Source organism: Palaemon carinicauda, chromosome 22 (assembly GCF_036898095.1).
Source record: "Palaemon carinicauda isolate YSFRI2023 chromosome 22, ASM3689809v2, whole genome shotgun sequence".
Lineage (NCBI taxonomy): Eukaryota > Metazoa > Arthropoda > Malacostraca > Decapoda > Palaemonidae > Palaemon > Palaemon carinicauda.
This window is the reverse complement of record NC_090746.1, coordinates 95,253,924-95,279,413: the sequence shown is the minus strand read 5'-3', so window position 1 is coordinate 95,279,413 and position 25,490 is coordinate 95,253,924. Positions and strand designations below refer to the sequence as shown.

General features: G+C 32.5%; 1 protein-coding gene and 2 long non-coding RNA genes across 7 annotated transcripts in view; 2 read left to right on the top strand and 1 right to left on the bottom strand.

The window, feature by feature from the left end:
* Positions 1–1,477: 1,477 nt before the first annotated feature.
* LOC137616183 (uncharacterized) lies at positions 1,478–3,543 on the top strand. The gene is made up of 3 exons (XR_011039321.1): positions 1,478–1,634; positions 2,518–2,611; positions 2,840–3,543. It is a non-coding gene; the product is annotated as an uncharacterized lncRNA (long non-coding RNA).
* A 3,508-nt stretch (positions 3,544–7,051) lies between these two features.
* On the top strand, positions 7,052–10,007 carry LOC137616184 (uncharacterized). The gene is made up of 3 exons (XR_011039322.1): positions 7,052–7,154; positions 9,324–9,493; positions 9,917–10,007. It is a non-coding gene; the product is annotated as an uncharacterized lncRNA (long non-coding RNA).
* Positions 10,008–17,146: 7,139 nt separating this feature from the next.
* The window catches only part of LOC137616640 (excitatory amino acid transporter-like), a 153,907-nt gene continuing 145,563 nt past the window's right edge, over positions 17,147–25,490 (bottom strand). For all 5 annotated transcript variants that reach the window (XM_068346554.1, XM_068346553.1, XM_068346552.1 and 2 more), the window contains 3 exons: positions 23,717–23,911; positions 22,091–22,225; positions 17,147–18,342 (listed from right to left, as the gene is read on the bottom strand). In XM_068346554.1, the coding sequence (XP_068202655.1) occupies positions 18,039–18,342; positions 22,091–22,225; positions 23,717–23,911 (634 nt within the window). In that variant the 3' untranslated portion in view covers positions 17,147–18,038. The remainder of the gene's footprint in view (positions 18,343–22,090; positions 22,226–23,716; positions 23,912–25,490) is intronic.

Genomic DNA, 25,490 nt, shown 5'->3' with positions numbered 1-25,490 from the left:
ACAATTTTCCAAATATTTATGTACAAGTTCCCGGATGTTCCACAACCATTTTTAACCCTCCCCCTGAGTTCCAGCATGATTACAATCACATTGAGAAGTCTCAGGAGTGAAGTACAATCTATTTTGAAATTTAGTGTAACTTCATATTTCGGTAATTAGTTGTAGTGAAAATGCTCTCTGCTCAGTATATAGCTATTGTTGCACACAAGGAAGAAAATACCCCAGAAAAAAATGACCCACGGGGCTTGCATGCGCAGCACATATAACCCCTGCCAGAACAGAAGAGCAGTGATGTAACGTTAATTTTGCGAGCTTGGCGAGCCACTGCGGAGCAAAAACCATCAGGAGGGAAGTGAATTATAGATAATTATACTTAGTTTAACCCCTCTTACATGAACCATATACTCTTATAATTGGTTATCTTATGTTCATTTTGCATTTCTGATCATCATTTCTGCGAATCAAATTTTGGTTATTTCCCCATCCAAAAACACCTGCTTCACACTGGAATACCCCATAATTGCCTTCATGCACGGGGGTCCAAATTTCGTAAACGAGTGGGTTGCCACAATCATTGTCAGAAATGCATAAAATAAAACATAGCGAGTAGGAAAAAAACATGGCTCACATATTTGGCTAGAAATTAGAATCTTATATTTACCCCTTCGAGTTTGAAAATTTAAGATCTTGCTTTTATTTCTGGACAAAAGGAACTGTGTAATTTTAATTTCTTTAAAAGAGCCTTAAAATGTTATAATTTTGATAAACTACATCTATTCTATTTTGGCTCTTATTTAACTAAATATTCTAGGCTTCAGTAACTCTGAAGTGTTTTAGGTACGTATTAAATTTATTTTTCAAGTGTTTTGCTTTTTTATAAGATATCTTTGGCTTTGTTGATTTTGGTCTTAATAAATGCACGATGTTTACCTAAATTTCTTAGGACTTATCTTTCAGAGGTATTTTTCTTCCTGGCGAATTTTGATTGCAGTTGACTTTGATTGCTTTACGTGATATCTAGTTAGATGCAGATACTAGTTACTGGAATTAGTAAATGGTTAACTTTTTATACTAACAAGAGAATTGGTTAGGATGTTGATTTTTTTTATGAAATAGAAATTACTGGTGTCATTAGTGTTAGTTTTAAGTTTAAAAATATAACATTTGGACCATGTAAATGCTTTCAATTTTGTCAAAATTATTTTGGCAATTCATACACAAGTAGGTTATTTTGAACAGGTGTTTAAGCATTCAGTTTTAAATGGGTAAGCAAACAGATTCTTTAAAAAAAAAACATTTTATATACTCGGCTCAAGTTGTAATAGAAATTTAGCATTTTAATAATATTTCTTTTTAAAAAAAAAATATTTTAAACTTGAAAATTAGTAGCATATTCTCGCTGGTAATGTCTTCAAATGAAGTCTTCTAGTGGCTGAAACATTTGCGCACATTAATGAATTATCCTTTCCAGATTTCCATGACCACACTGAGGTGCTGAAGCTAGAACCATGAACTCGATGTATACGTACCAGAGAGAATTTTGAAAAGGAAGCTTTCTTTCAGCTTTAGTACAGTAAATTTATTAAGAAAATTTACTTGGGTATTGACCCACAAAGGCAAAACCTTCTTTACTGGTAAGTTATTACGCAAATAGTTTTGAATAATGTCAGTAAGTTAAACTTTAAACATGAAAATTAAAGCTATTGTTTAAATTTGGAATTAGAGTTTGGCTCTATAAAAGTGGGAGAAAGTTGTTCTAGGTGAAAAAAAAAAAATCTAAAGTTAAAGTATATAATTTTTGAATTACTTACTCACAACTGTAATATAAGGAGGTGCAGTGATCTGGAAATCTAATACCTTTAAACGGAAGCGTGATAAATGAATACTAAATGTTCCATAGCTACCAGGCACATTTTGCAGACTTGAGGTTTGAACAATGTTTGGAATTAGTTACCAGTGCGTAATCGGGTGGTTAAGTTAGTTTTGAAGTTTTGAAGGGTAGATAATTTGGTGATAAATGTAAATGCACTTAAAATCTATAGCTTAAATTGTCTACAATAGCAAAGAAAAATATTCAAATTGAAGGTAGAATGAAGACCAGCGACTTGTTGAAACATTTTACTAAAGGTTGGTTTGCTGTGGACGCTCAACCTAAGTCTCAATCACCACCAATCCACACTGGCCAGCGTGGTGATTAAAACTGGCCAAACTCCATGCATAAATAAGAAAATGTCTGAGGCCATTGTATTGCAGTGGACTAGTAGTGGCTGCATTTGCTTTTGTTGTTGTATGCTATGGATTTGATAAGTCACTTTGGTGGTTTAAATCAATTTTTAGCTGTTAAAGAGATTAGATTGTCACTCAGATTTATCAGATAACGAATGCCTCTCCCGCCAAAGATAAAATTTATGAAAGTGCCTTCATGATGTGCCTAAAATTGTGGATATGTTTAACTTGTAAGATTGTGAATGTGTAAATATTGTAAGATTTTGTATGATAAAAACTTACTTATTTCAGATTCTTCAGATGTTCAGCTTCTTGCAAAAGAAATGGTTGAAACTACGGTTTTTCAATGGGTAGAAGGATTATTAGAATATATCTATTTCGAAAGGTAAGAGGAATTAGTAATATTTCCTCCTTCAGAGATTAGTTAATATATTTTTCGTAACTAATTGATGAAGTTTTTATATAACTTTAATCTGATCCAAAGTGAAATATAAAATTTAATAGATAGTTTAACGAATATTGTTTGATACTTAAGGGTAAAGAGTAAGGCTACTTTTGGCATAGATAGGACTATTAATAAGGTTTGCGTAAACTATGGTTTGATTTCTTCCAGGTGTATTTGAAACTAGGAAAAGAATTATAAACAGGCTGAACGTTTAAACGTCACAGTAAAGCAACAGGTTTAGAGAGAAGTCAAGAATGAAATTAGGAAAATTATAATGAAAATACTACAAAATAATGTAAAATTTCATTAATAAACAACTATTGTAGTAAAATTACTTTTAGTTCACATTAAAAGTTCCCGAAGGTGTTTAATAATGGAATGTATTAAATAGACCTCTAATTATTATTTGAGTTTTTTAATAAATTTTCCAATATCCTATTTTTCCATACAGTTTGATCTCTTCTTTATAGCACCTAGAGTTTTCTAATGAATTTTTGTATAGTTTTCTTGAAGCATTTAGTTTTATTCTAGTCTCATTTGCTATGATTATTTCTGCCTTCTGCGTTGTCTTCTAGTCTTTTTATCTTTTTCGCACTGCATTTTCCTCGAGCTTCTGATTTTGCGTTCTGAATTTTCTTGTTTGTTTTTTTTCGCATACTCGAGGTTTATTCGGGTTGTGGTTTTTTGGTTGGTTTCTTTCAGCTGCAGGTCAAGTTTAGAGAACTTTGCCGATTTGTAATTCTCTTGAGTGCAATATTCCAGCAGTTTTGGTGACCTTTGGCGCCTGGATTTCTAGACATTACTATAGAATATTTATTTCTACACTTAATTTACTGTGAACTATGGATTTTGTACTTAAAAGTTTCTTGTGGCAGGTCTCGACTTATACTATTGATTTAGATAGGTTTTCACAAGCATAAAGTTTATATTCCCAGTATTTTAAATATTTCTTAAAAGTAATTTTTAACATTTGTCTTTGGTAGTCTATTGTAAACAAATTTTCGCGTACAAAAATTTAACATTTGGATATTGTTGAATATATCTTATTGAATATATATTAAAGTGGTATAAATCACCGTGGTAATATTTTGTTAAATTAGTAGGGATTGACTAGAATAATTTTCCTGCAATTTGACATATCGATAGGCTAAAGCATTTAAGTTTTTTCAGATTTTTCTACAAAGGAGACTTGATTTTTGTAGTTCTTGAAATTCTTGTCCTTGTTCTAAATTTGTTGATCTCTATATGAATCCGTTTCAAGTTCCAGCGATTTTGGAAGTGTCTTTTTACACTTTCCTCTTAGTATTTGTAACTCAGAAGTGTTTAACTAAGCCCTTAGTTTTCCCATTTGTTTAACTAAGCCATTAGTTTTCCCCATTTGTTTAACTAAGCCATTAGTTTTCCCCATTTGTTTAACTAAGCCATTAGTTTCCCATTTCAATGAGTATATTTTTGACATATCTTATGCCTTCGGGGATAATTTTGGTCTTAACATGTGAGGTTATTTCAATTTTTCAAGAATTTTCCATATAGATAACTAGTGAAAAATGATTACGTTTGACTTGGTGATTGCTTTAGGGGAAACTTGAATGCAAATGCTATTTAATAAAATCAGCAAAACACTTTAAATGTTAATGATTATACAAAGTTTCTAAAATTGTTGAGGATGATAATTGAGATTTGTTAATTTTGCTTATCTGGTTACACACTTGTGAAGGTTTAGTGCCTCTGGTTACACACTTGTGAAGGTTTAGTGCCTCTGGTTACACACTTATGAAGGTTTAGTGCCTCTGGTTACACAATTGTAAAGATTTAGAGCCTTTGGTAACACACTTGTGTAGGTTTAGTGCCTCTGGTTACACACTTGTGAAGGTTTAGTGCCTCTGGTTATACACTTGAGTGTTTAGTGAATGGTTACACACTTGTGAAGGTTTGGTGACTTAGGCTACTTACTTTCCTAGGTTTTTGTAAGCAATCTTAGTAATTTTGCTTTTTTATAAGTTTTAATTTATAAGAATTATTTTCTTGCCTTTTTTAATTTTAAGGGCATGTATTTTGCATCTTCTGAGGGTTAATGATACTTGCAATCACTATCACATCTGGAATTTGCTATAAGAAATGGAATAGTGCTGGTTAGTGTAAGATTTTCCTCAGTTTTATGGGGGTGGGTCATAGTAAGTTACATATTGGATGATTAAAATGTAGTTTTCTCACTCAAAAGATCGTAGTTTACTTCAGGGAGACTGATTAGAAGTTACTGCGCTTGCGTTGTTTGTATTAGATTTGCCAGCTGTTGTTTGTTTGTATGATTTAATCATTACCTGGCTTTTTAACCTATTACGAGCTTCCAAATATTTATGTAAAAGTTCCCTGATGTTCCACAACCATTTTTCAACCCCTTCAGTTCCAGCATCATTACAATCACATTGAGAAGTCTCAGGAGTGAAGTACAATTTATTTCGAAATTTAGTGTAACTTCATATTTCGGTGATTAGTTGTGGTGAAAATGCTCTCTGCTCAGTATATAGCTATTGTTGCTCATATGAAAGAAAATACCCCAGAAAAAAAATGGCCCACGGGGCTTGCATGCGCAGCACATTATATAATCCCTGCCAGAACAGAAGAGCAGTGATGTAACGTTATTTTTGCGAGCTTGGCGAGCCACTGCGGAGCAAAAACCTAATTATTAGGAGGGAAGTTGATAATTATACTTAGATTCCACCCTCTTACATGAACCATATACTCTTATAATTGGTTATCTTATGTTCATTTTGCATTTCTGATCATTATTATTTCTGCAAATCACTCGTTTTGGTTATTTCCCCATCCAAAAACCCCTGTTTCACACTGGAATACCCCATAATTGCCTTCATGTACGGGGGTCCAGATTTCGTAAACGAGTGGGTTGCCACAATCATTTTCAGAAATGCATAAAAGAAAAACCAGCGAGTAGGAAAAATATATGGTTCACACATTTGGCTAGAAATTAGAATATCTTATATTTACCCCTTTGAGTTTGAAAATTTAAGGTATTTCTTTTATTTCTCAACAAAATGAACTTTGTGTAATTTTAATTTCTTTAAAACTGCCATAAAAGGTTATAATTTTGATACACTACATCTATTCTATTTTGGCTCGCATTCAACTAAATATTCCCTGCTTCAGTAACTCTATAAGTGTTTTAAGTACGCATTAAATTTATTTTTCAAGTGGTTTGGTTTTTTATAAGATATCTTTGGCTTTGTTGATTTTTGTCTTAATAAATGCACGATGTTTACCAAAATTTCTTAGGACTTATCTTTCAGAGGTATTGTCCTTCCTGGCGAATTTTGATTGCAGTTGACTTTGATTGCTTTACGTGATATCTAGTTAGATGCAGATAATAGTTACTGGAATTAGTAAATGGTTAACTTTTTATACTAACAATAGAATTGTTTAGGATGTTGAATTTTTTTATGAAATAGAAATTAATGGTGACATTGGTGTTAGTTTTAAGTTTATAAATATAACATTTGGACCATTTAAATGCTTTCAATTTTGTCAATTATTTTGGCAACTCATACACAAGGAGGTTGTTTTTGACAGGTGTTTAAGCATTGTTTTAAATGGGTAAGCAAACAGATTTAAAAAAAAAATTTATATACTCGGCACAAGTTGTAATAGAAATTTTGCATTTTGATAATGTCGTTATTTCTCTTTAAAAAAAAATATTTTAAACTTGAAAATTAGTAGCATATTCTCGATGGTAATGTCTTCAAATGAAGTCTTCTAGTGGCCAAAACATTTGCGTACACTAATGAATTATCCTTTCCAGATTTCCATGACCACATTGAGGTGCTGAAGCTAGAACCAAGAACTCGATGTATACGTACTAGAGAGAATTTTGAAAAGGAACCTTTCATTCAGCTGAAGTACAGTAAATTTATATTAAAAAAAAAAACCTACTTGGGTATTGACCCACAAAAGCAAATGAAGACCAGCGACTTGTTGAAACATTTACTAAAGGTTGGTTTGCTGTGAATACTCGGCCTAAGTCTCAATCACCACCAATTCACACTGGCCAGCGTGGTGATTTAAAACTGGCCAAACTCCGTGCATAAATAAGAAAATGCCTGAGGCCTTTATATTGCAGTGGACTAGAAGTGGCTGCATTTACTGTTGTTGTATGCTATGGATCTGATAAGTCACTTTGGTGGTTTAAATCAATTTTTCGCTGTTTAAGATATTAGATTCACTGATTTATCAGATAACGAATGCCTCTCCCGCGAAAGATAAGATTTATGAAAGAGCCTTCATGATGTGCCTAAAATTGTCGATATGTTTAACTTGTAAGATTGTGAATGTATAAATATTGTAAGATTTTGTATGATAAAAACTTACTTATTTCAGATTGTTCAGATGTTCAGCTTCTTGCAAAATAAATGGTTGAAACTACGGGTTTTCAATGGGTAGAAGGATTATTAGAATATATCTATTTTGAAAGGTAAGAGGAATTAGTAATATCTCCTCCTTCAGAGATTAGTTAATATACTTTTCGTAACTAATTTTATGAATTTTTTTATATAACTTTAACCTAATCCAAAGTGAAATATAAAATTTAATATAGTTTAACGAGTATTGTTTGATACTTGAAGGTAGAGTAAGGCTACTTTTGGTATAGATAGGACTATTAATAAGGTTTGTGTAAACTTTGGTTTGATTTCTTCCAGGTGTATTTGAAACTAGGAAAAGAATTATAAACAGGCTGAACGTTTAAACGTCACAGTAAAGCAACAGGTTTAGAGAGAAGTCAAGAATGAAATTAGGAAAATTATAATGAAAATACTACAAAATAATGTAAAGTTTCATTAATAAACAACTATTGTAGTAAAATTACTTTTAGTTCACATTAAAAGTTCCCGAAAGTGTTTAATAATGGAATGTATTAAATAGCCCTCTATCATCATTTGAATTTTTCAATAAATTTTCCAATATCCTATTTTTCCATACAGTTTGATCTCTTCTTTATAGCACATCGAGTTCCCTAATGAATTTTTGTACAGTTTTCTTGAAGCAATGAGTTTTATTCTAGTCTCATTTGCTATGATTATTTCTTCTGCCTTCTGCGTTGCCTTGTAGTCTTTTTATCATTTTCGCACTGCATTTTCCTCGAGCTTCTGATTTTGCGTTCTGAATTTTTTTTTTTTTTTCGCATACTCTAGGTTTATTCCGGTTGTGGTTTTTTGGTTACTTTCTTTCAGCTGCGGGTCAAGTTTAGTGAAATTTTGGTTAACGTTCCAACACAACTCTGCCGATTTGTAATTCTCTTGAGTGTAATATTCCAGCAGTTTTGGTGACCTTTCGCTCCTGGATTTCTAGACACTACTATAGAATATATATTTCAACACTTGGTTTACTGAGAACTATGGATTTTGTACTTAAAAGTTTCTTGTGGCAGGTCTCGACTTATACTATTGATTTAGATGGTTTTTCACAAGCATAAAGTTCATATTCCCAGTATTTTTCATATTAATAAAAAGTATATTTAGCATTTGTCTTTGGTAGTCTATTGTAAACAAATTTTCGCGTACAAAATTTTAACATTTGGATATTGTTGAACATATCTTATTGAATATATCTAAGTGATATAAATCACTGTAGTAATATTTTGTTAAATTAGTAGGGATTGACTAGAATAATTTTCCTGCAGTTTGACATATCAATAGGCTAAAATATTGTTTTTTTTTCGGTATTCTCTACAAAGGAGACTTGATTTGTGTAGTTCTTGAAATTCTTGTCCTTTTTCTAAATTTGTTGATCTATTCTAAATTTGTTGATCTATTCTAAATTTGTTGATCTATTCTAAATTTGTTGATCTATTCTAAATTTGTTGATCTCTATAAATTCGTTTCAAGTTCCAGCGATTTTGGGAGTGTCTTTTTACTCTTTCATCTTGGTATTTGTAACTCGGAAGTGTTTAACTAAGCCATTAGTTTCCCATTTCAATAAGTATATACTTGACATATCTTATGCCTTCGGGATAATTTTAGTCTTAACATGTGAGGTTATTTAGAGTTTTTCAAGAATTTCTTATATATAGATAACTAGTGAAAATTGATTAAGTTTGACTTTGTGGTTGCTTTAGGGGAAACTTAAATGAAAATGCTATTTAATAAAATCAGTAAAACTCTTTAAATGTTAATGATTCTAGCTATTGGCTTGTATAAAGTTTCTAAAATTGTTAATGATGATAATTTTGCTTTTCGAGGCTTTTATATGGAAACTATCCATTAAGGAGCTTATCAACGAGAAACCAAGTGTAGGGCTATTAAAAATCCTATTTCAATCTACCTTATTGTTCTCTCTTATGAGGTGAACATTTCAGCTTCATAAGAAAGCAGTTGGTATTTATTAGTTACTTGGAGTTTATTTTTAAAGTGTTTTAATAGGATGATCTTTGGTTAAAGATATTTAGACAGGCTGGTATTGGCAATTAAAATATCTTGTGTATGAAAATTCTTTGTAAATTTTGTACTTATAGCAAATTAATCGTAATTTATAAGAATTCTATTTAAAAGGTTACGTTAGATTTTTCTTTATTTGTATCTCTTGCTTTATATTTGTATCTCTTGCTTTATATTTGTATCTCAACTAAATACTGTCTCTTTGCCAGATTTAAGGATACCTAATAGCAGAGGAGTTTATACGGAAATGAGCTCAATATTTTGCACATGAGGAATCTGTGAAGATCTTTTCATCAATGAAGGAAGACAATTTGATACTAGGGGAATATGGAGTTATTTGCTGCCATTTCACCGGTGAAATTGAGAAATAATAGCATTAGTAAGTAAATAAAACATGTCTTCGGTTGCTGTAAAAGCAATGTGCTAATAAGATTATGAAGATTTTTAACTTTTATTCTTCAATTCAAAATAAACAATGTTGCATATAAAGGAAACTTATAACATTCAGTTTTAAGCGGTGGGGAGCCGTATGGAAAGTAAAGACTTTTTAATCTTTTGTTATAACTAAGTTTGCAATATGAAATGTTCTAGAACGTCACATTCATGAATAGCCTGCTACTCTTTATGATAGATTGTAAGGATATTTCAATGAAGTATATATAATGGAATAATTTGAGAAAAGAGCGCAGTCAGATTGTTGGTAAAAACTCACTCAATTTAATCAAGGGAAATTAAACTAAACGCATACCGCTTACTTTGATTTATTTAGCTGAAACTTATTAAAGTTAAAATTTTGTTTCAGATTCAACAGTTTTGTGCGAAAAGGAAATGAAAGTTGAAGAGAGCAAGTAAGATAAGGAACCAAAACTGACATTAAAGGAAAAAAAGTAAGATAAGGAACCAAAACTGACATTAAAGGAAAAAGAGCAGGAAAGATGATGTTCATCAAGAAACAAAAATCACAACATCGAAGAAACATAGAGCAAGAACGAAAAGAATAAAAACCATTCAAGATTGATTTAATGTAAACAATGAATAAAAATGATTGAAAGTAACATTGCATGTTTTAGTTTTCACCTATTACATTTATTTGTTCTCTTCCCTCTTCTACCTGTTGTTCTCTATTTTGCTCCTTGTTGCGTTCCCTTTTTCTCTCTGCTCCCTCTTGCGTTCTCTGCTCCCTCTTGCGTTCTCTCTTTTTTGCTCCCTCTTGCGTTCTCTCTTTTTTGCTCCCTGTTGCGTTCTCTCTTTTTTGCTCCCTGTTGCGTTCTCTCTTTTTTGCTCCCTGTTGCGTTCTCTCTTTTTTGCTCCCTGTTGCGTTCTCTCTTTTTTGCTCCCTGTTGCGTTCTCTCTTTTTTGCTCCCTGTTGCGTTCTCTCTTTTTTGCTCCCTGTTGCGTTCTCTCTTTTTTGCTCCCTGTTGCGTTCTCTCTTTTTTGCTCCCTGTTGCGTTCTCTCTTTTTTGCTCCCTGTTGCGTTCTCTCTTTTTTGCTCCCTGTTGCGTTCTCTCTCTGCTCCCTGTTGCGTTCTCTCTCTGCTCCCTGTTGCGTTCTCTCTCTTCTCCCTGTTGCGTTCTCTCTCTTCTCCCTGTTGCGTTCTCTCTCTTCTCCCTGTTGCGTTCTCTCTCTCTCTCTCTGCTCCCTGTTGCGTTCTCTCTCTCTCTCTCTCTCTGCTCCCTGTTGCGTTCTCTCTCTCTCTCTCTCTGCTCCCTGTTGCGTTCTCTTTCTCTCTCTCTGCTCCCTGTTGCGTTCTCTCTCTCTCTCTCTCTGCTCCCTGTTGCGTTCTCTTTCTCTGCTCCCTGTTGCGTTCTCTTTCTCTCTCTCTGCTCCCTGTTGCGTTCTCTTTCTCTCTCTCTGCTCCCTGTTGCGTTCTCTTTCTCTCTCTCTGCTCCCTGTTGCGTTCTCTTTCTCTCTCTCTCTGCTCCACGTTGCGTAAACTGAATTCAGTCCATGAGCAAAGTTTTCACCTATATTTTTCAGGGTGTGAATAAATCGCAACTAGTTAACAGATCTTCCAACAAGTTCTCTTAGCTTTTGTAAACTACGTAACACAAGAACGTAGGATGCATGACCCTACGTTCTTCTGTGCTTCATAATTTAAAAATCTGAACTAATTGGAGACGTGTGTTAAAACGGGTTGTGATTTATTCACACCCATAAGTAAAACTTCATTACAGCCTGAAAAAAAAAATGCAGATTAGATTTGTACCATCTTGAATCAGCAATTTTATTAACATTACAGAACTAGCACACAAAATTAACATTGAGCTACACTTGAATGTGATATGATATTTAGTTTACTTGTTAAAAAAAGTTAATAAAACCCTGAACCAATAAAACCCTGAACCAAGTTGAGTAACAATGAAATACAAAATTAGCTCCATTACAAAGAAAAAAAATGAATAAAGTTTAATTTCAATGAGATCCAAAAATAACAGATTAACACTAGCACCTCACCACTTAGAATACAAAGACTTAACTCCTTTACATATCCAGTTTTAACCACCAAAAATAATTAAATAAAATCAGACAGGAAACTAAACTTAAGTTTAAAAATCAGGGAAAAATTGAGAATCAACCACACCTGTCAAATAATAAAACGTCAACCAAGTCAAAACTTGACCTATCTACAATATGTCACTGACTCCTAAGTCTTAGCACTCGATAGATTTACCGGTCATCCAAAATTTTAAAACTAAATTACTAAAAACTATTAAAATTTGACTAAATCATTTTAATCGTTGCTTAATCAGATTTCGAAGTTTGTTATAAAGACAAGATTTACTATAAATTCACAATAGCCCAAAAAACACCTTAACAGAATTTACACTAAAAATTCAAGACACTAAATTACTACAAAAGAAAATACGTATGGCTTATTTGGAAGTTTGAAAACCGATCCGATAAATTACACTTTTGAAAATCCTATCAATGGAGACAAAATTGCACAAGTTGAGAAATGCACCAAATGATACAGAATAAAAGGTTCGCAGGATATACTAACTTCAGAACAAAGAACAGTAAATATGAAACAAGAATTATATTAAAGTTTTACTGCTTTTTATGCGTAAATACTCTAAACCAAAAACTTAAAATAGCAATTTCTAATGATTACCCCAAGCATTATACTTATACTACATAAAAGATCTACGTTCATAACCTAACCAAGGGTTTAGCCATTATGTATTTGGCAGATTCAAGACGCCAAGCGGGTAAAAAAGTTTAAGAATTTCTTTAATTTGAAAAAAAAAATACGGTGAACTAAATTGTATATCTCGCCTTTGGTATATAGAAATTGAAACTAACACGTTCGTTAACCGGCAACTTCCAGCAATTAAGAATCCTGGCTATGTCTTCCAGAGATAGATAACACCAAAAGACCCCTATACAAATCTGCAAGTAATTTTAAAAGAATCATTCCAAAACAAATTTACCAAAATTTCTAGCTCTCACAAATCCTGAACACCTGATTTGTAAAATACAAGCTTACCTTCATACCACAAGCCTATAAAATGGCGACGATTTCTGGAACAAATTTACCAAAATTATCTAGCTCTCACAAATCCTGAACACATGATTTGTAAAATACAAGCTTACCTTCATAACACAAGCCCATAAAATGGCGACGATTTCTGGAACCACAAATCCAAAAGCAAAGTTTCACGCACGACATGCAAATGACTTGAGCAGCTAAAAGAAGGTTTGAATATGTCTCGGCCTCAACACGCACTGACGTTGCTTCCTGATTTCTCACCGTTTACAGTTTCATCTTGCCGGCTTTCTTCCAAGTTTCAACCAATCAGAAGGGTTCTTTTCGTTATTTCGAGACAAAGAATGAGAAAGCGACTCCTGATTGGTCAAGAAACTAACAAGGAATCTTTAAGAAAACTGTTGCTTTCAAGAGACGTTACGTCACCACTTAGAAAACCAGTGACATCTGTTGGTTACATAATTAACCATAACAAATCAGTGAAAAAAAAAACATACTCAATATTTAATAAGGAACAATTCGTAATCTTAAAGCAAATGTTAATCAATAAAAAAAGACATTCCTATTGTACCGTTCTTACTTCCAAATTTAATATGAAATAGTGTTTGTTGATCTAAATAGTGCATTGGGTACCATGAACAAAATTCCAGTTAATTTTTTAATTTTCATTTCAGAGTGATCCAATTATTCCTTAATAATACTCTGTTATAATTATCGATCTGGAAATAACAATTATTTTAGATTCCTTCGCGCCTTTAATCATGTTCATATTATGTTATTTCTAATTACAAATTTATTTCTGTTTCATCTCCCACACAAGAATTCTGGTTCTCAAATTATGTTTGAACTTTGCAGTCAGCCTTTTAGTAATAATAATAATAATAATAATAATAATAATAATAATAATAATAATAATAATAATAATAATAATAATATTAATAATAATAATAATGATAATAATAATAATAATAATAGTAATATGAAGAAAATTTTCAGGTGCACAATCACGTGAAGTTCTCTCTCTCTCTCTCTCTCTCTCTCTCTCTCTCTCTCTCTCTCTCTCTCTCTCTCTCTCTCTCTAAAGACTTGTGTAAAAAGAAAACACAAAAGACAGACTTGTTGTTATTATCAAGAGGAAGTTACTTAATTGAAGTTAAAATAAATATCAAAGGAATATATTTGTTTTTATTTTCCTGAGCCTTTTATTCACTTGTATCCTTTCCTACTGACGAAAACATTAACACAGACAGAATTCAATTAGAACAGGCACTCCATAGGGCGCATACCTTCACCAACGCCATGGCTATGCTTACAGATTTGATAACAATAGCTGCGTAATGACGAAACCTGCACTTTTTTTGCAAATGCATTGACCCCGTTGACCTTTGAACCCAAACTGCTATCAGGGGTAATGACGTCACTATATTATTTTGTATATCACAAGATAGGCAATTGCATTATGCACATTTTGGCGTTAGTTTCATGCAAATTGGATAAAAATTGATCACGATATAGCAAAAATAAAAAATGTTTTACCTTTTCGTTGCCTTGACCTTGACCTTTGACCCAATCACTGGCAAAGTTTAATCAAATTGTCCCTGGATCATGGCCAATCATCCCATGAAATTTCATGAGATTCGGCGAATGGTCTTTGAGTTATGTGATTCATAAACACACAGCCAGACATACAAATAAATAAATACACGCCTATCAAAATATAACAATCGCAACGAAGTTGGCGAAGGTAAAAATAATCCTATTCAAGTATATTAACTAATTCAAATTCAAATTCAGACAAATTATTGAAATAAAAAGGCGTCAAAAGGAGCTGTTAGTCTTGCTAGACAGCCCACTCTATCTTCAATTTACATAAATGAACAAAACCTAAGTACAAAATTAAAACCACAGTAATAATTTACATAAAATAAAAAACATTAATTTATCGCTAGTTTTTGCAAATGAAAACACTTACTACACAAATAATTTTGAATTTACACAAAATTAATTCATACAAACCTTATAAGACTAATTCACTGGATTAAAATTACACAATACTCAATAAGTCATAATTTTCTTAAAAAAAAAAAAAAAAAAAAAACATTCTAGTAAAATCCCCAGTTTCGATAGTAGACAAAACCAAATACATCCCTTCTATAATTAATTTGAATACTAAAAATTATAATAATTCGTTTCGTAATAACAACCTAAGGTGTTATAAATGAAGCTTCAAACAACGTTACTGGCAAACTAAATATACATATTTGAAAGCAGTATTAGTTTTATATATTGATAGAGATTTGCTTTGCACGTTCCTGTCGTAAATAAAGTTAAGGATTAATATGCAGTAAGCTGACTTGCTGTAACTAGCATTATCTGTAGTAAGAGCATGAGATTATTTTGAGCAGTTTAATGTTTGTGTTTTCCACAGTAGTGTGGCGAACTACATTTATAAGATTGATTACTTGTGACTATCAGAGAGAGCCTTACCTTATTGCCTTATTTTATGTTTGGGTTCCCCCAAGTCCCTCAGTGTGAGGCACCTTGTATATCCACCAGAGAGTTGCTAATGCATCTTCCGGTGTATTTTGCATCTTCCAGTCTTGGATGGTCTGGGATGCATCTTAGGTATTTATCGAGCTTATTCTTAAACACATCTACGCTCACTCCTGATATGTTTCTTAGATGAGCTGGCAGCGCATTAAATAGTCGCTGCATTATCGATACTGGTGCGTAGTGGATTAATGTCCTGTGCGCCTTCCTTAGTTTTCCTGGTATATTTTTTGGCAGAGAGAGAGAGAGAGAGAGAGAGAGAGAGAGAGAGAGAGAGAGAGAGAGAGAGAGAGAGAGAGAGAGAGAATGGATTAGAGAGTGAAAAAATATATTAGAGAAAGGAAGAAATTCAAGGAATGGATTAGAGAGAAGAGGCTATTAACGAACATAATGAGAGAGAGGGCGAATGAAAGAATGGATTACAATGAAAATGAAAGACTGGACTAGAGAGAGAGAGAGAGAGAGAGAGAGAGAGAGAGAGAGAGAGAGGAGGGAATGAAACAATGAACAAGATAGTTGGAAAGAAACAATATATTACATAAAATAAAAGAATAAATTGAATATAGCCTAAATAGAGGGTGACAGGAATTGAAAGAATGGATTTGGATTGGAAGGAGACTGCGAGAATAAAAGATTTAATGAGAGAGAAAGTGAGAGAAAAAGACAAAGAGAGGGGGAAGGGATTAGAAAGAGAATGAAAGACTGGACTAGAGAGAGAGAGAGAGAGAGAGAGAGAGAGAGAGAGAATAAAAAATTAACAAGAGAGAGGAAATGAAGCAATAGATTACATATAATGGAATAGAACGGATTAGAAGGAGAGTGAGAGAATAAAAGATTGAGTTAGAGAGAAAGAGAAAGAAACAGAGAATAAAAAACAAGGGGAGAAATGGAGACTGAAAGAATTGGTTACAAAAGAGAGAGGAGAATAAAAGAAAGGTTGTGAGAGGTGGTGGATAGTGGAATGGCTTAGAGAGACTTACAAGGAGTTACAAGGATTTCGGATGTCTCAAAGACTTTTTAGTCCATCCGCAGAGACTCCATTTGCTCTTAGGTAGAGCAATTCACTTTAAGCATTTACAGAGTTCTTGTGATCTTGTCTAACTTGTTCTTGAACTCGTTTACCGTATTACTGTTTACTACATCCGATGGAATTCTGTTCCATGTATTTGCTATTTTGCCTGTAAAGAAATTGCCACATTGAATAGTGATGTATCTTTTTAATTCAATTACATCTGTTACCTCTGGACTGACTTCTTCTAAGCGTGAATAGATTGTTGTAATCTACAATTGTTATTCATTTGATAATTTTAATTGCCTCTGTTAACTGTCCCCTTAGTCGTCGAGTTAGTAGATCAAATAGATTCAAACGTTCCATCCTCCGTCTATATCCAAACTGCCTTAGTGTTGGAACTAGTTTGGTAGCCCTAGCTTTTACTTCTTCCAGTCTATCTATATCCTTCTGAATAATTTCAACTTCCTACGGTACCTAAAATATTCAAATGAAATGGTCTACGAGCAATATTTCATCGCTGCTTTTAGGAAAAAAAAAGTTGTGCAGAAACATGTACAATATTTTATTTGGATCATCTAATATAACAATCAAGGGGAAGATATTACATGGTGGGTTAGATGAAATGTATACCAACTCCCGAGTTGAACTCTATTATTTGATAAGTCCATAGATAATCTAAATATATACATCAAATGTTGATTCCTTAGGTTATCAAGACTTCATGATCAACTTGTTTGCTATTTTCACAGGATTTTATGATCAACTTGTTTGTTATTTTCACTTTGCTGAATATTGACTTCATTTCAGATAATATGCAACATCTTTCATGGTATTTCCATCCTTCATATATACTTATTTAAAGGAAACCTTCTGTTGATTTTTTTCTGCCTCATTTTTCACGTCATTGTTAATGGTAACGTAACTAAATTCCGATGTAGTCAAGTTGTTTTGAAGATATATTCTGATATCTTTTATATTTTATCTTTTTCAATTAGTTGTGCCGCTAGATAACTAACATTCAGTCAATTAAAACAGCTGAGTTACATTACCTTTTGTCTGTATATTTATCATAAGTAGTGTTTTCATGGACATGGACTCTAAGTAACTTAGTTTGATATAGAATTCATTCCATTTACATATCCTGACTGGGGGGAACCACTGAATATTTTCAACAAATCTGGCTCTATGCTAGTCAGCTAAGGATAACCCTTCCTTTTCAGAGGTGTATCTCATATTTCAGAAACTGAATTATATTACATAACTCCATTCCACAAATTCTCTCTAAACTAGAAGGTTGGTAAGGCTGCTTGCTATACACTTCTATTTTCAAAGTAAAATATAATAGTTTTTCAACTTAGAACATGAAATAGGCTGAGAATATATTAAAATTTCATATACTGTACCTAGATTTGGTAGCAAAATTATTTTCTATTATTGATAATGAATGAGAACCTAACCATCCCCAAACAATATTATCCTAGAAAAATAAATGTATATGTCTTTTAATGATTCTTAACTTGTGTTCCATGAATAGGTTATTTTTCTTTATTACTTGGAGGACAGAAATCTTACAGACCAGGTTCTGTAAAAACACACAGCATTTGCTTTTCTGAAACGTACTAGCAATCCTTTTGACAATAACTAAATAACCTCGTCAAAACATTCCAATGGGTAAGGCCTTGTGTAATCTTACAAGCTCACAAGGAAAAACTTTTCCCACCACACTCATAGAGGATAGGCTACACATCTACTTCTAGATATTTTCTATGACAACATTTAACATAACATTCATAGATATATCTCTTTAACTGGAATAAACAGTTCTCATAAATACATGATAAACTGAATAAGAGAGACGTCAACTCATATTCTACTTCAAATTTGAGTTTCAGAATTGGGGCTTCTTTGCTGATGTTCTCCCAAAGGAAGCTGTCCATTGCCTTTATCAGAACCAGGTAGTAAGTCTTTTGGAGGTCCTTGAATGGGTGATGCCAACATAGGCTGTGGTGAAGGTGCGCTCGGACTGTGGGTGGGGATCATTCCGGACTCGACTCGATCCAGCATCTCGATTGAAGGTTGTGCAGGTCCCATGCGTTCAAGTTCCTCACGGCACAAGTGAGCCACAATACCTGCTCCAAAGGCATCGCCTAAGACATTGATAGATGTGCGAACACGATCCCTGGAAATACATATTTGTTTATTTAAGACCTTGAGAGGATTGGATGAACCTATTCTTTTGTATCTAAACTAAATACGATTGTAGAATCAACCACAAAACACCAACATCATAATTTTGTTGTAATGTTACATATTCGGTGTTGATATTTCAAGCACAAAACCTCAAACAGTTGATAATGCAATAAACTAATGTACAAGGAGATACCAAGTGTACATTAGTTTAAAAGTATCTACTAAAAGATAAAGGACTAAATTGAAACTCTAGTAAAATAAAATATATATTTCTATACCCACCTGATGTTCATATTGTTTCTCCCTGGAATCTCAGTTCAGTCATATCGATCCTGTTTCTTTCCTTCCAATACACTAAGGCCTTTAGTAAATTAATGAGACAATCTTACTGTTAATGGCAATAAACCAATTAGGCTTGGCCAAACCCTTATATCCTGCCTTTGTCTTCAGTCTCCGAGTCAAAACTATTCCATATCCTCTAGACACATGTCAGTGGGGAGGAGAATGTGCATGTGTATGATCAGCAGGTGGGTGTAGTAATAGCAAATTTTACTATTAGAAACCAGTTATTTTTATGAACTTTCCATGATGTTCTTATTGCTGATTTCCCCACACCTATGGAGGTGGGTCGATAGGAAGGAAAGAGGTAGGTCATTTATAGCTTTCAAATAATCTTTTAAGTTAACATTCTGCGTTCATTTGTAGTCTATTATTTTGTTAAACAACAGTCTCAAATTAGATTTTTAGAAACGAAACTAAAAAAATTTTTTACCTAAATATTACCTTGTCCCCTAAGTCTTATTTATATAATCCCCAACACCATGTAACTAATTTTGGAATTTCTAAAAGTAGCAGCTTAAAAACATCCCTAAAATTTTATCAAATTACATTAACAGTAACCTTTAAACCACCTTAAAAGAGAGAATGTCTTGACGAAGTCACTCGCTTTCAACATGGCATATCTTTTTCATGATGAAGCCTTATGACAGACAAGTGGGTTTTCGAACTGGGGAATAATTTTTTCTTTAGCTTGACTCAAAAGGTTACGACAGGGAATCCAATATGACATAAATACTAAAGAAATTTTGTCTCCCCTACTCTAGGGTCAGTGTATTACCGTGTAAAGCACAGACTCTGTGTCTATAAGGGAGGTCCTCGAATTCAGGCACAATTTTCGTGCGAAATATCGTAACCTTGATTACTCGGACATTGTAAACTTGTTGAATGAAGGAAACTCAATAGATCTTTGTAATTATGTATTTGAAATCCTGGATTTCTACAAGAACTAATGATGATAAACAGATTTGGAGTGGTATTACCATGCTATTAATCGGAATTTGTTTGTTTATATATTTTTGTAGACATAATATTTTCTCTAAAGTAAATCTGTCTTGTGCAAGATTATTGTATACAATTTATGATGTATCTTTACCTTTGTAAGTTTATTTGGTAATATTAAGTCAATAAAGTATAAATAAATATCTCTGGGATCTCATCTATTAGACTGAATTTCTTCATAATATTTATACTTCACGTCATGGGAGGGAAATATATTGCTTTTCCTAAGGTCTCTTTTTCTCATGTTGTCAAATGTTCACATCGATTCATCTCAGTCATTTCTGGGTCATGTGACCTAAAATTTGGCACTAAGATCGAGTGAGCAAATATCCAGGTGCATTAAAACAATGATAAATACGTTTAATATGATTTTGTTGATTTTTGGCCATTTTCTGACAAAAATTCATATTTTGGTCTCCTGTGCCCTGGTATTATAACCGAATGACCTGAGATTTGGTAAGGAGTTGCCTTTGATAAATACTAATAGGAAGTCATCAACATTTTCGGTATAAGTTTGTTCAAAATGGTTAATTTTGTAATTTTTGTTTATCTTTAGACCAAATAATATACATTTCTGTTCCTGTGCCCTCATATTCGCCATATATTCACAACAAATGACCTGAAATTTCGTATGAGGGTACCTTAGATATATGTCCACAGGATGTAAGTCACTTTTTTCGTATACATCACTTCAAAATTATTAATTTTAGTAATTTTAGGCTATTTTCTTTACAAAAAAAAAATAAACATTTTTGTTCCTATGTCCTGGTATTTAAACCAAATGACCTGAAATTTGGTATGGAAATGCCTACAATAAATGCCCACAGGACCTTATTCACATATTTTTGCACACACCACTTCAGAATGATTTCTTGTAAATGTATCAGGGATCCATTTCTGGAAAAGATTAGTATGGGCCAGACCATGTTTGCATGGGGAGGGATATGGAGTGAAATATGCTTTATTTGCTTGGCAAATTTTGCCTTTTTAGTCATATTTCCTTTTTTCTGGAGAATAATTTGTTGGTGCATGGCAAAGTATAATACTCCTATTGCACTGTTTTGATGTGAACTTTGCCAGTATCAATCTACTATTTACAGCTCTCCACTCAATGCCTTTTGTGCTCTTAGAGTCATCTTCATTCCTACCCCTTCTCTTCCAACTTTATCTGTTCTTCCTGAGTAGATAAATATATATACTACCTTGGTCTAAGATGTCCTTGTCAACCCCCTTAAAACTTGTTTCACTCAGGGAAAAGATACCCAAACTATTTTTTCATAAATTCATTCTCCACTTGTTGTAATTTACCAATCTGATTCATGGTTCTAACATTCCAATTACCAATTTTCAATTTTATTTTTAGTATTTATAAGCCGGGAGATTCTTCTTATCCTGCTACGCCCGGGACTGGGGGCCATTCTCTTATTTTCTCTTTCCATAGACTGATAAATCCACAGAGGATTCATTGGCTATATTCATCAAAGGATAGCCAGTTCCTTATGATACGCAGTGCCTATCTAACTAAGGCACGTGACCCCCTTCCGATCCATACTAATTCCAGTAAGATCATCCACACTGCTGCCAGTGACTTCATCGAGATTTAGGGGGGCATTTCTTTCATACCCAGAATTCTCGTTACTCCATCAGGTTGCTCATCCGTCAGACATGGATATATATATATATATATATATATATATATATATATATATATATATATATATATATATATATATATATATATATATATATATATATATAAATACACACATACAAATATATATACATATACAGTATATGTATAGATATATATATATATATATATATATATATATATATATATATATATATATAAAGTATATATATGTACTGTATATACATATATATATATATATATATATATATATATATATATATATATATATATATATATACAGTATATATATATATATATATATATATATATATATACAGTATATATATATATATATATGTATATATATATATACAGTATATATATATATATATATATATATATATATATATATATATATATATATATATATACTGTATATATATATATATATATATATATATATATATATATATATATATATAATTTTGTTGTCGTATATACTGTATATCCCCTTTTCTTTAGTTTATAGTTTCATTCACTTCTTCCTGTGAGCAAGCTCAAGCAAATGTATTTGAATTGATTGATTTTTAACATGATGTTGATATTCAGTGAAGGAAATATAAATATTCTAAGGTTTTCATTCATTAAGCACGTGTTTCACGGTATCATTCTGCATAAGGTTAAGTAGAATATCTTGTTTATTCACGGGAGCATTTCATGAAAATATTAAAGTTTCAATCAACAAACATTTATTTTTTATACTTACAAGATCCAATCAACAGCAAAAATAAGCGATGCATTTTCAGTGGGAAGTCCAAGAGCCGTAAGTACAAGTAACATCGTAACAAGTCCAGCACTTGGTATGCTCGCTGCCCCAATACTGGCCAGAGTTGAAGTCAAACTGGAAGAAAACGACCTCAAATTACGCATTCATTCAATTGATAATCTGAAGATAATCAAACAAAACTAGACTGCGACACAACTTAACTCGTAAAATAACTCAAGAATTTTTTTTTAACTTGAAGAAATGTGTATCCTAATTATGTTTTATTTATTTATTGGCAATTCAAGAACATTACAAAGTTAGGAAAAAATAGGCATATTTCATTGACAAGTTCAAATGACTAAGTATTTAGAAATCACGATCATAAACATTGCACTGTAATTCGAAAGTAATTTAATTAGTGTGATGGCGTTTTTTTAAATCTGATGACAAGCCCTGTCGAAAATGCCTTCTAGTGTCTAGTTGAATGTCTTTAGTCAAATTATTCGAGTTAGGAATATTAATTTAATATATATTTTGTGTAATTTGGTTTGATGTTTGAGAAATATTAAATAGTATAGCATTTAGCTAGGCTATACCATTAAGGACAAGTATACTGCACTGTATTAAGACGTGCCCTACTTTTGCATCATTTTTGGGGAAGGATATTTTGCTACGTTAGATGATTGTTCAGATAAATTTCCTATGACTTGATTAGAAGAGTGTTTAAACTATATCCTTATGATTTGATATATAGGTAATAAAGAGTTTCATAGAGTTTCTCCATTAACGTATGAGTGGCCCTTGTTAGCTTCTTTATTCATGTTATTTTATCCATGTCTGAACAGTTTACCGAGTATCAAGGTATTATTTCATTTTACCCGATCCTTTATTATTACTCTGAACAAGTATTTCGATTATTGTATAATCTGGAACAGAAGGCAGACATTGCAGGCTTCTAGCTATAATGACCGATTGTTCATGAGACCCCCATTTAGCTGCACCAGAAGAAGCAGCCACCCATCAAAAGCTATCTACAATTAACTTTTAACTTTTATCTTTTAACATATTTGCGAACCATTTTATTATCCCCTAGTTTCTTGAATATGCCTTCTAAAAACTTAAAAGATATTTTACTTTCCACTTATTAACTCACCTCCACCCTTGATATGTTCCTCCACAGGCCCATTATAATTAAATTTACAATTAAGATTTGGATCCAAAATTTAGATAAGGAGTGATATGATGTTATTTAACGCTAATTAAAAGAGGGTTCTGAATGCATGGATTTACCAACTAATCCATTCATATTTTTTTTTTTTTTTTTACATAGTTCATATGTGAAAAATATTGTCAATTATTTTATCAAATTATTAAAAAATGATTTTTTTTATAAATTGAACGTGCAACATTTTCTCGTATTTTCTGTACCATTTACGTGAAGTGGCTTTGAATAGCAGGAACACGTAAACATTTGTTCTATATTTTGTATCAACCATGCAACAATGTTTTTTAAATTAAATAATATGCAAATCATTTTCTTTACTCCCTGTACTAGTGTAACTGAACTACAGAGCTAGTGAGCTTCTAAAATAACAATAATGTAGATACCTCGATCCACAAACTAACCTGACCGTAACTAGCTGTCCAGGTCCCAAGTGAATACCATACATTTGGGCAATGAAGATAGAGCCAACAGCTTCATAAAGGGCAGTTCCGTCCATATTGATGGTGGCTCCCACGGGAAGGACAAACCTGGTTACCCTCTTATCGATTTTATTATTCTCTTCTAAGCAGCGAAATGTTATGGGAAGAGTTGCAGAACTGGAAATAAAGATTCGTTTAGAGAATAAAATACTAAGATTAGTGTAAAAGAGAAATTGATAGGTAATTTACTATAGAATTCTTTATGTATCTCATTATCTATTATTAACACTTTCATACTGTATAAAAATTTGTGATTGTAAGACCTCTACATTCAGGTGGAGGAACTAATTAAATTGAAATAACATGAGAAAACTCCATTTCCTAATGAAAAAAAAAATAATAAGTGTGAAATAATAATTTCTACGTTGGATGAAATTAACTTATGTTCAAGTATCTAATTTTTGCATTCCTATTATTTGCTATAATCTCTTCATAAGGCAAATATGACCTCATGCAAGGACCCAAGGCAGATAAAAAGAGTTAAGCATAGGTTAATTTCACCTACCCTATTGATATACTTATTATTATTTATATATGTCCATGTTGATCAATTTATTTGGTTCTTATTATCATTTTTTTCTAGGAGTCAAATTGAGGTGAAAAAATCCTATGAATATACAGGCTTGCAATCGAGTATGCTTGCATCTTGAAAATACGTATTTGCAACACTATTTGGTAGTACGTAACATACTATGATTTCTTTTAGTATTTGCTACATGTTCTCTTTTATAATGTAAGTACAGGCTTTGTTAAGTTGAAGTCTTATGTGGAAGTTAGCGATATTATTTCAATTAATCTACCAAAAATTCGCTAGCCTACATTGTTTCCCGAAACGGAGCTTTGGTTACAGGATCTAATCTCCCAAGGTTTTTCCTGGAGTATCTTCATTGCTACTACTATCCCTCTAATACCTACAAATAGCCGAAAGGAGACACCGCTATCTTTAACCTTACTCTTGCAGCGGCAAAAGCTATGAAATAGAAAATTAGCTTTGAGGAACATCGTCTCTCAACAGCTACAGATATAACTGGGTGTGTTGAAAATAGGCAAAGAAGAGACCTGGAAAACGACGTGAAACGTAAAAATTCTAGTATTAGATCTACTTCCAGTAGCATATCGGACAAATTTGGTTTGATAAAAGAAGGTTCCATCGCCTGTTCTCCCTATTGTTCATCATTACAATGCTCTTCTTCGCTTTTCCCTAGATATGCCTGGCTCCCGTGTATATTTTGAATTTTTTAAAGGAGAAATTAATAATATATAAATACTTTATTAATGCTTTTCATTATAAGGTTCCTCGTCAGGATTCATTGTATATTTTCCGGTTCCTGAGGTTTAGTTGGTTCCTTTTCCAGTGAACAGATGTAAGAGAAGTGCAGTCAAAGAAAATAAAACCTGGTCTTTTAAACAAATGTTCTCGTGGGGCAATTCTGTAAGAAGAGTTTTGGAGGTATTTTGTATTCCTGATTCATCTTTAGGAGTTATCTCCAAGATGTTACTATCGGGCCAAGAAATTTCCTTCTGCTAAAGATGGTATTGAAGATACACTTGCTTTCCAAGTGCCTTTGTCATACCTAGTTACCCGGAACTAATGAATGAATCAGAATTTTTCATGATATACTAGTAAAAGAAAGGAGCAGCTTTACTCGTATCTGAGTAAGTCTGTTTCTGACCATCAAAAGGTTGATCTAGTTTT